At 41.1% G+C, this 12,025-nt stretch overlaps 1 protein-coding gene across 10 annotated transcripts in view; it reads left to right on the top strand.

Moving 5' to 3' along the window:
- The window catches only part of CIT (citron rho-interacting serine/threonine kinase), a 100,362-nt gene that overhangs the window by 19,386 nt on the left and 68,951 nt on the right, over window positions 1–12,025 (top strand). For all 10 annotated transcript variants that reach the window (XM_077308905.1, XM_077308906.1, XM_077308904.1 and 7 more), the window contains exon 10: window positions 1,465–1,645. In XM_077308905.1, coding sequence (XP_077165020.1) covers window positions 1,465–1,645 — 181 coding nt within the window. The remainder of the gene's footprint in view (window positions 1–1,464; window positions 1,646–12,025) is intronic.

Genomic DNA, 12,025 nt, shown 5'->3' on the forward strand with positions numbered 1-12,025 from the left:
TCTTTGTATATACTGTTACTTTTTAAATAAATATAGTGAATTTTTTTTAAAAAAAATCCGAATTAAACCAAAAACATGGCCTACCATCACAATTTTAAAAATTAAATAATCGATCCCCCCCCCCATCTTTCAATGTGAGCTAAGAATAACCTCTGGGAATAGCAGCTTGCTCCTCCCTTCCCTTTGCCTAAAAACAGCATCAGCATTTGCTGCCTGAAAAGCTGCCAATACGTTTCCATGCATCCAGGCTGATTTGAATTGGGAAGACACTTCTTTTAAAAGCTTATTAATTCTGGTCACTAACGATGGCTTAAAGTCAGTTGAGTAGAAAATCAAATGGTTAAAAACCCAGGCTGCAAAAGGCTCTGGCAACCTAGAGGGAGCTCGCAAGCTCCAGCAGTGACTCATTCCGCTTGTGTCAGTCAGATAAGTATCAGCATCTGTCAGGCGTTCAGGGGAAGCAGTGTCAAACTCCTGAGCATACACAGAGTATGGAACAGGAACTCTGCACTGCAGGGGCTGCAATACTTGTCCCCAGTTCTTAAGCTCCCACCATCCCTTCAGCTCCAGGAGATCTATACGGAATCCATGGTAACGGCACTAGCACACTATACATCCATCAGCTTGTGACATCGAGAGAGGCAGCTGAAGTGGTATCTGTTTCACAGAGCAAAAGGAAGCCTGGTTGATTTGCATTTTGCAAAGACTTGCATTGAAGAAATACATATTCAGAAGAAAAAAAAATCTGGTAAAGGTGCATCATTTTAATAGGGGAGACTCTTGGGCTGCAAGCACACTAGCAGGCGATTCTGCCACTGAAGATGGTTTTAGGAAAACTTACCCCCTTTGGGGTTTGTTGTTGCTTTATTAAGATTGCTGTAAAAATGTAAAATAGGAATAAAACTAAGCTGCTAGGCTGCAGTAGTGTCCCATCAGGTATGTAGCAATCTGGGAGTGAGGGAGGAGTAGATTAATTCGCAAAGAACTGCTGAGGTTTAGCAACTGCAGCATTTCCATAGGCAAGATTAATGTTGCCACTGGAGGCAAGGGTCTGGAATCCAAACTGGGGACGCTTCAGCACAATCCTTTCTCTAGGCACTGGGGAGCTGGCTTGTCCCTTCGATGGACCCGTGCCTCTTGCAAACAGAAGAGCCCTGCAAATAGACAAGATTGAAACCTGACACCTAAAAATAAACAATTTTTTGGGGGAAAAAAATCAAACCTGGTTGAGAAGCAGCCAGAGATGCTGTGCCTGCAGAATGGTAGCCATGTTGGCAGCTGTAGGGTTAATCTCTTGTTGCTGTAATAGGCTGGAAAGCAGTGGCACAGCCTGCTGGTGTTAGCAAGATTAAAAGCAGGAGCTGCAGTGCCATTGAAAATGCTGAACGAGAGGGACTTTGACAGCAAGCTGCAGCTAAAAATTTTTTTGTCTCGTCTCTTTCTGTTTTTTTTAAAAATAACCAGCTCCTCCCCCCTTTGTGCCTACCATCAAGTCTGATGATGACACCTCAAATTTCGATGAACCAGAGAAGAATTCACGAATTGTATCCTCTCTGTGCCAGCTGAACCCTGCAGGTTTCTCAGGAGAAGATTTGCCGTTTGTGGGGTTCTCCTTCATCAAGGCTTTGGGGATCCTCAGATCAGAGTAAGTAGGAATTACTGTCTGCAGAGGATGAATAAGAGAAAATTGGTGTTGGGTATACTTGTCCGGGGGGGGGATACCCTGGTCTACCTTCTGCTATAGGAAGATGATTCAGGCTTCTTTATAGCTGTGATTCATGTTGGGCTCCCTCCCTTAATCTTAGTACAGAAAAAGAAATGTCATTCCAAAAGTTACATGACCAGAATAAAGATAAGTCTGAGTTATCTGAAGTCTGCTCACTGCACCTTGGGGGAAAGTGAATGGTCTGAATTCTTCATTTTTTCTTTTTCTTTGCAGAGATTTAGGAGAAACCTAGAGGAGTTTGAGAGGGTAGGGGTGTGTTTTATTGATATGATATGACTGAGATTGGGACACTGTTAAAACATTACCAATCTATGAGATTGTACCAGAGAGCCACAGAGGTGTGGAGTTCATTCATCTGGGAGCGTGCCAGTGATTCATGTTAACCACAGAGACTGGGAACAGGGTATTGACAGTATTCATGGTCAAAAGAGACATCGGAACTGCAGAATGGATGATGCAGTGGTCCATAATGATTGACTGTCTTTTCTGAAGACAGAAGCTCCTGTAGAACAATTTTGAGGTTGAACACTCAGCCTTATAATGATGCCCCTTCTGGTCTGGTGGGTCTTTGATTCTTTGCTGGTAGAATTCATAAGGAAAGCATGAGCATCGTGTATCAAGCTGAAGAATGCTCATTTTGAGTAACCATAAGGCCTCATAAAAATGCAGAGGCTTTAGTTACTTGGTGATCCAACATATTCACGATTGGGAGGGCTGTGCATCTTATGAAACGAGTGAACGTGAACCACGAATGAAATCTGGTTTCTATGTTTCTTATGTGGTCTTGAGTGATACGCATGGATGATGATTTGCCTAGAAGTGAAGCCTGGAAACCAAATTTGAGTGTCTGTACTGGGACCAATGATGGTTCCCGATGTTATGAGTCAGAAAGAAACCTTAAATAGGCCAGCAATTAGAAGGGAGCTTCTTGACTGCCTGTGGTGTCCTCCTACTCGCAGGTGCTGCGGCTTGGCTGGGAGAGAAAGCCAAGAGTATTGAGCGGGAGTTGGAAGATGGTAAAGCTGCCCTCTGCAGCAAGATGATTCTCCCCAGAATTCTGTGTTTAGTTTCGGAACTGATTCATCTAAAGATCAACCCAGATTTTTTAAGAGGTTCTAATAAGAGTTACAGGAATGGTTGCAGGTTTGGATGTGCTTCCTTTATCACGAACATCTTGAGACAATTAGTTCCTATCAATATGAGTAAAACAGGCTTGAAAAAAGGATCAGAGACATTCACAGAGGATGGGTCTGTCTTGTGCTAGAGTTTCCATGTTCAGAGGCACTGCATCTCCTAAGTACAAAATTCTGGACATTGAACTAGGGAGGGCTCTTGTCTTCATGACATGGTTTTGGGCTTCTCAGATACATCTTGCTTGCCATTTTTGGAAACAGAATGCTGGACTACATGATTGGTCTGAGCCAGAGGGGCAGTTTTCACATTCTCGCAATTACTTACAAATAATTTTTGCTGTAATGCATAAAGGTATACAGCTGTAAGTAATGAATGCAGAAGGTTAGCAATAAGCAAAAAAATTAATGATCAAGTGGCCAGGTTTTGTTGTAAAAGATCCATCTTATCCTCAACAGAAATATGAGACTAATTTAGGGACAAGTGAATTTTTCCAGTGTCGTCTTGTCCAGAAAGTTAGCCTAGACAGTAATTTCTGCGGCTACAGATCTGTGATGTGGATGTGCAAGCCATTTTTGCTTGAGTACTTAAGCCATTTCTGACACGTTGGCTGTCCAATGACACTAAAGCCACCTTAGCCAAATGCATGCTGTCAAGTGATTTGTGTATCACAGCGGGAGTCAGTGACAGCAGCTGATGAACGAGCTGTGATATACTCTTGGTGTCGTCATGGTGTTCTTCATTTATGGCTTGGATATATACCTTGTCAAAGACCATTCTGGGAGTTTCTCAAAGAGGAGGATGAGTCTTAACTAGTTTTTTTCCACAAATAATGGTAGTTGTAGAGTAGTTCTTGTTGGACAACTTCTCATGTTAGATCGCTTTGGAAATTATTCAGTTGGCACGTAGCTTCAGTAGCTGCAATGTTTGCTTGCGAGAACTGGTATCAGGGAAGTTAAAATGCACACTGCACCAATTTCATATAGGCTCTGATTCCAGTTGCATGGATTCCCTGGATTTGTAATCAGAAGAGGTAGATTAACTGCCTTATCTCTAGCTGTTGCTCAGCATCTTTAGATGACACCCTTATAGAATATAATTAAAAGTAAACAATATAAAGGTTTGTGAATTATGGTAGCGCTGTCGGCTCCCTCTAAAATAAGGGAAGCCTTTTTAAAGGTTCTAACTGTAGCGACTGTGTATCAAATAGCTGTGGTTAATTGGCTAAGGGTGAGCAACTTGAAATTGTATCTTAATAAGATGAAGGTAATACTAGTCAGGAAAGCTGAGGTCTTGAAGGACACTATGCTACCCAGTTTTAGTGGTGGCCAGCTGATGTCCTCTGATTCAGTTAAGTAGCCTAGGGGTTATTACTAGAGAAGTAAGCCAGTGTAGCTGTAAAAAAGTGGTCTGACAGCTATACATAGCCAGGCATCACACACATACCTCCAATCTTGGCTAGTCGGGCCACATGGATCCATGCCATGATTACCTTGAGGTTAGACTACTGTAATACACTCTTCATGGATATTCCCTTGAAGTCTAGTCAGAAACTCCAGTTGGTACAGAATGTGTCAGCCTGATTGCTAGCAGGCGCCTGGCAGAACAGGCATGTCATACCCATTCTACAATTACTCCATTGGCTACCAGTCAATTATCAGTCTTAATTCAGGGTATCAGTTATCATCTGCAAGGCATTTCATGGGCTAGGCCCCACATACCTGTGAAACTGCTTCCTACTGTGCTCTATCATAATATCTTCAGTTGTCTGAACAGTACCTTTTGACATGGAAATTGGTAAAACTGGCAATCATTCTGTCACATTCTCTGCGATGACCCCTACCTTGAGGAATGCCCTGCCATAGTACTATCATTTTGCAAAATGTGCAATACAGAAATGTTCAAGAGTGCATTATTGTAATGGGATGGATCTTGAATGGTCCAGAATGGTCCAGAAGAGCATATTCATATCGAAGTGGATACTGCATTGCTTGATACCTTTGTAATCCTACATTCTGCATTGCTCAGATTAGCCTGGTATTATTGGCTGTGGTCAGGGTAGGGTGAGGAATATAGATTTATTTTACCTGCTTTTGAGGACTATAGTTGTTGCTGTTTTTATGGGGGGGTGTTGTTTGTTTAATTGTAAACCACCATGAGTCAGCTGGGTTCGGGAGTGGCGGTGGATAAATCCAATCCAAATATAGATAAAAATAAATAATAGTGCAAATAGCCATCTCCTGTTCACATTGCCTTTCAATTTTGTATTGCTAATTCTAGTACGCAGTTTTGTATTCTTAGTTCTATTGCATTGTCTGTTTGCATTGTTCACTGGATATCTTATGCTGTATGATTATATGGCTGCATGCGTTGTTATTCCAGTTTGCATTCTTAGTCCTATTGCATTGTTCATGTATTTATTTATTTTATTTATCATTGAATTTGTATACCTCCGCTCCCAGCAAGCCGGCTCACGGCACTTCACAATAAAATATTTCATAAAATATACCATACAATCCTAAAAACATCATAAAATACAATTTAGTGCCCTGTACTGTATGGTAAAAAGCAGAGACATCACCCTGCCAACTAAAGTGCGTTTAGTCAAGGTTATGGTATTCCCAGTTGTAATGTATGGCTGCGAAAGTTGGACCATAAGGAAGGCCGAGCATCAAATAATTGAGACTTTTGAACTCTGGTACTGGAGAAGACTCTTGCGAGTCCCTTGGACTGCAAGGCGAACAAACCGGTCAGTCCTAGAGGAGATCAGCCCTGGCTGCTCCTTAGAAGGCCAGATCCTGAAGATGAAATTCAAATACTTTGGCCACCTCATGAGAAGGAAGGACTCCCTGGAGAAGAGCCTAATGCTGGGAGCGATTGAGGGCAAAAGAAGAAGGGGACGACAGAGAATGAGGTGGCTGGATGGAGTCACTGAAGCAGTAGGTGCAAACTTAAATGGACTCCGGGGAATGGTAGAGGACAGGAAGTCCTGAAGGATGGGGTCGTGATGGGTCAGACACGATTTCGCACCTAACAACAACAACTACTGTATGGTTGCATTTTTTTCTTCTGTAATCTGTCCTGTGTCTCAGTGAGAAAGGTGTCCTATAAATAAGTAAATGAGGGCAAATCTACAGTATATACTTGGACTTTTTAAAGTGAAATTTCTTCTCCCAAAGTACCCTGGGATTGTAGTTTGAGGTTGCTTTGAATTATGTTAGAGATACTTAGCCCTTTTTACAGAACTACAGTTCCCATGCTTCCCTGCAAAAAGAGAATTACTGAAGTCTATACTAATTTTATATTACATTTTAATTCCATTTGTAATTTTATTCATAGAATCATAGAGTTGGAAGGGGCCATACACGCGATCTAGTCCAACCCCCTGCTCAACGCAGGATCAGCCCAAAGCATCCTAAAGCAAACCATTTATTCCTGCAAACCATTTCCTAAAATTAAGAATTACAGCACATGGATGATGTAGATAAGCTCTGTGGCTTGTGATGTGTGACACTTATCCAGATAGCAATTTCTAATATACCATGGTGTGTGTCCAGTTCTTTTAAATTGTCTGTTTCTTCCAGTCTCTGGGATGATGAAGAACGTTATTCATAGGAAACTATTAATGAGGTTGTCTTCAAAATGAGAGAGGTTCTTGTGTAGGTGGCCATATATCTGGAAGGACTTAATTGCCCCTCTTGTATGTGAATTGTGAATATGCTATCATTATGTTTTAGTTTCCTTAAGAAGGACTGTATATTTTTGTTTACAAAACAGAAACTGAAGTTCACAGAAGGTCATTGTAGGTGCTGCTCTCTATGTGCATTTGTGTCACCTGGGTATTCGCAGACCCTTGTGGTCATAATGCTTATTTAGGGTGGATAAAAACTGTTTTTTTTTTCTAAGCAATAATTTTTTAAAATCAGATTCTTGTTTTTTTTTTTAAGTTTCAGCCATTTAAAAAGTCTGTCTTTTAAAAATAATCCATTATAAAATGAACTCTGAACTAATGCACAGATACAGTTCCTTAAAATTGATGTTGGGATCCTCATATTAAAAAGCTCCTTTTGTTGTTGTTGTTAAGCAAGATCTTGAAAGAACATATTTGTCATGTGTCATAAAACCCTATAGTTGATATATTTATGCTATGACTTGGTTCTGAGGGCCTGGAACTTGCAAGTCACCATTGGTGTCGCCTACTGATCCATCTGGCCGACCTTTTACTCCTGATCTATTCAGTAACCACTACCCACCTTTGCTTCTGGTTGAAATTATCTCATATTTGTTTGTGGGAGTAAGGTAGGTAGTGACAAAGACAAAGCAGACTACAGCAAAATACTGGAAATAAGTAGCACCTTCAGTTTCCAACCTCCACCTCTCTAGAAAAAACTGCAGGTTATTATAGACCCAATGTAGGTTCGTGAGCATTAAGTTTGGGGTTGCTAGGCCTCACATAGACAATCCTGTTGCTGTTCTTGAGTTGTGTTGGAAGAAAAATCTTCTTCATAACCTCTGGCACGAGACATGGTGTGACATCATTTCCAGGGGATATCCAAAACTGATATCACATAGCAGTAGGAATTGTTGGAAGCTCTGTAGTGTTATCAGAGTTTCCAGTGATCCATAGACTGCTGTGATGTCACTTCTGGTTTCTCAGGGAAGTGAAGTCATGGTGAGCACGGGGCTACTGCCCCCCATCCCAAGTTCCCCCAACTAAGTTGTCTGGATGTAATTTATTTTTCCTTGGCAATTAAAAACATTATTTAAATTGTGTTGATGTAATCAATCCACCCTGCTGTCTCCTAGATATTATATTGTTTATAGCTGTTGTATGCTGTTGACAATCAATACCTGAACAAAAAGTTAAGATACATCTGGGTATGAGTAGGATGTTTGGATTTTCATTAGGTTGCTTTGGTGTTTTGATGTCTATGAACAAACAATAAGACCCATTTATTATTTACTAGGTTTAGAGAGACAGCTCACAAATAAAAATACAATAAAATAGAATAGCCACCATAAACTTTCCAATGAAACCACAACAGTCTGGGGCATATAAGCCATGTTAAGCATCATAAAAAGAGATCTATAGACACACGGAAGCAAACAAAAATGACCTGGCATGCTGGTTTGATGCAAGTCAGTAGTCCCAAAATCTGTAATATGTAAATTCATTACATATAAAACATTCAGGTTACACTGTGAAATGTGTTCTTTTCTAGTAGCAAGTAGCAAAATTAGAAGAAGTATTAGAAGCAGGGTGCAATAAACTTGTGAGATGCAATTAGCACTAAGTAGGGAAATAAGAAGGGAAAAGTGGTGAGTTGTAAAACTGACTCTTGACAGTTCCTTCCTGTACGAAGCCTAGTTTTTGCTATGCCTCTGCACCTTTGACAGCAAATGGGAGCTCTTCCTACAAATATAGTTCCCTATACATAAAAAGCTAGCCTGTCAGGGAAATGATGAAGCCAAAACATTTGTTTCCTGATTGCTAACTTCCCTTGTGTGGGGTGTCTGGCTTTCATTTTTGTATTGAAGAGCATTCTGTAACAGAGTTCCAGTACTTCCCACTTTGAATACGTTGGTGTTCACTAGGCCAGGGGTCCTCAACCCCTGGGCTGCGGACCAGTCGTGGTCCGTAGAACCCACGATAATGGGCCGCGGCCGGGAGGAGGGAGGTGCCTCCCTTTCCCTTGCCCCCCGCAGCATGGCGCTTGCAGCACCGGGAACGATCGGCCGACAAAGCCGCCGATTCACTCAAGACTAGGTCCTTGGGCTTGAGCGAATCGGCTGCTTTGTTGGCCGATCGCTCCTGGCGTAGCGAGTGCTGTGCTGCGGGGGGGGGGGGTGGAGCGAGGTGCTGGCGGGTGCAAATGTGCAGGCACAGCAGCTCCACGCATGCACCCGCTGGCGTGCCAGTGCCGAAAAAGGTTGGGGACTGCTGCTTTAGGCCATGGACTCATTAGCTGAGCATTGACACCTGAACTGGCCCTGAAACAATGCTATTAGATTTGTTAATGATTGTCTATAACCTCCTTTGCACTTGAATCTAGTCCCACTGAATTTAGTCCCATTGAAATCAGAAACTACATCCAAGTAAATAATCTTAATTTCAGGCTATAAAGTCTTCCAACTGTTATATTCACTGATCCTTTACACTATTCCTTTATAACAACTGCAGCCATTCTGACTTCTAGCAGATGTTCCTAGCTGCAGGTTGGTTCCTCTCAGTGAAGACTGCTGTACTTGAAAATGGGAACCTTTCATAATGGCCCTGATGCACAATCCTTGTTGCTCTAATTTAGAGAGTGGTGGTGGTGGTATCAAAATCCCATGAATTGGACATATATCTGAGTTCTGTACTTATAGGCACGATTTAGACATTGTCACATACATAGAGTAGAAGTTAAATGTGTAGATGGGGCTGATGTCTGGTGCTCTTTCACCCTGAGTTTAATTTATGCACTTCTGTGAATTTTAATAAATGTAAACTTAATTTTAATAAATTAATAGGCCTTGTGATAATGACTCTGGAGGATCAGTGTCCAAGCTGAAAAAATTACTATAAACCTCGGGCAGGATTCTGGGCAAATCTTTTAATTAGCTACCTAATTTATTTTATTTGTGCAGTAATGTTTTTACACAGCCTTTCTGCTTGAAAACTGACTCATAAAGCAGCTGATGAACAATTAAAACTATGCCATGTAAAGGCAGTGCAACAATAAAAATCAATTTATTTAAACTGTTCAAATCCATTAAAAACTTTTTAAAAGACTACCAATAAAAATACAGCACACAGAACTGAACCGTTTGCCAAAGGCCTATTGAAACGAAATGGCTGCAACCGGTTTTCTAAACACCTGCAGGTAGTGTTGTGTATTTCAAGAGAAGAAGATGGAGAGTTAGTTCTTCTATGCCACTTTTCTCTACCCGAAGGAGTCTCAAAGCAGCTTACAGTCGCCTTCCCTTTCCTCTCCCCACAACAGACACCCTGTGAGGGAGATGAGGCTGAGAGAGCCCTGATATTACTGCTTGCTCTGAACAGCTTTATCAGTGCTGTGGCAAGTCCAGCTGGATGTATGTGCAGGAGTGCAGAATCAAACCCGGCTCGCCAGATTAGAAATCCGCACTCCTAGCCATTATACCATGCTGGAAGAGCATTCTGTCTATACTGGTTACGACTACTTGTAAAAAGCTATTTGACAGGAAGAATAGCAAAGTCTCACTTAAATATCTTGAAACCTGAGGCAGCTGCTATGAGAGAAGGTGGTTTCCTCAAATTCTGAGGAAATTCTTAATACTGGAATATAACATGGTCCCAACACTGAGCACCAGTTAACAATTGTGTTGCCATATCCTGGGTCCACTGAAGATGCAGGGCCTTTTTCACAGGGCAGACCCACATTGAGTGCATTGCAGTAGACTAATATAGAAATTACCAAGGTGTTTCCAGTACTCTGCAGTATAAGCCTAATTCATTCTGGAATGTTTAAGAAAACAAAACATCTGTATTAAATGGAAGACATTCAAAACCAATTAGGTTGCCTTTGAGAAGCTTCCTCCCCAACTGGCTTTCAATGCATATTATATTATATAGAAGAGATATTAAATAGAAAAGGATTGCATGGAATCTGCGGATGAGCTAGTGCTGAAACCAGTACAGCCAGCAGCGGTAACTTCCATTAGCTGCTTATTTACAAAGTGTTTAATTAGTTCTATGTGCTTGGGAGAAGAAATAGGGCAGTTTGTGCACCAAGGAACGTGACAGATTAGTAGCCCAGTCCTAAACACATCTACTTACTAGAGGTGTGCATTCAGCTAAATCTGGGCAGAAAAAAATATTTGAAAAATACCTTACTGGTATTTTCTGGCTGTTCTGTCAGCCGGATATAAATTGGGGTTGAATTTCAGCTATTCAAAATGGCCAAGTCCAAAAATTCCCAACTATCCAAAGTTTAAGAGCATCTAAAGAAGTCCCTTTAGATGCCTTTCAGGTGAACTTGCCACTGAGACCAATGGAGGATGGGGTACCTTCTTTGGAGGCCCATATAACTGGACCTTCTAGTCCAATCATTTTGAAATTTGAGTTTTTAAGGAGAGGTACCAGAAACTATACGGCAAATTTGGTGCCTCAGTGTCAAAAACAGCCACCCTCATCCAGCGCCCCAGATTCTCCTGAGCTGATTCTCCATTATACCCTATGGGGACCATTAACTATAATGTTCCCCATAGGTATAATGGAGCCAAAAAAAATTGGGATTTCTGAATATTTACAAATACCATACCAGTACTGGGTTTCAGGAATATTGGGATTTACCAATATTTTGGGGGTTTAATATACCCAGCCCCCCAAAAATAGATTTTTGGCTTTATACTATTTACTTTGCTATGCCTTTCTATTGGATCTTTAGTACTGTTGTTCATTGGATCTGTCTTTCTCATTCAAGTTTCTAGGATCACAGCCAAAAATCAATTCAAATAAAAGACAACCATAACGCATACATTTGGACACGCTTTTTCATGCTGTCATTTCCCACAAAGCTTCAGCAGCTTAATTTGCAGTGACTTGAGTTACACATGAACGCAGATAAGAAAGCTGTTCCAGACATGGAGAGCAGCATTGGAGATGAGGGAGAGAAGTTACATGTCAAAGGTGAGCTTTTGTAGCTTGGCAGATGTGATAAGGGGAATAACAGAAAAAGGAGGTCATTAAGGGCAAAAGTCTTTAAAAACAAAAATCCAAAAGTTGGTTGGTGAGAGCAATCAAAGACTGATGGCTGGGCATGACAAAGGGGAGGTGGAAGAGGCACTTTGAATCAAAATGTTCAATACAAAAAGTGGGAATTGCCTGTAGGCTGCAAGTTACTGGATGGCACAAAATAATTCTAAGAGGAGTTAAGAGAAAGAGGAAAGATATGTATGGGAGGAGTCATCATAGCTCCCTCCCTTATTTTTTAACAGCTCTAAAATATTGGTGAAGTACTGTAACTACTTACAAAACAAGTCTCCAAGTTCGTAACTTGCTGAGATTTCTAAAAGAAAAGGCATATCATAGTGAGGTAGGGGAATAGAGATCTACTTAAAAAAAAATGAAAGCTGGGAATTCAGAGAACTGTCTTAAACTATCAGTAGAACACTACATTAATATATCCATATTCTAGGGCCTTT

This window comes from Paroedura picta, chromosome 13, assembly GCF_049243985.1.
Source record: "Paroedura picta isolate Pp20150507F chromosome 13, Ppicta_v3.0, whole genome shotgun sequence".
In the NCBI taxonomy this organism is placed as follows: domain Eukaryota; kingdom Metazoa; phylum Chordata; class Lepidosauria; order Squamata; family Gekkonidae; genus Paroedura; species Paroedura picta.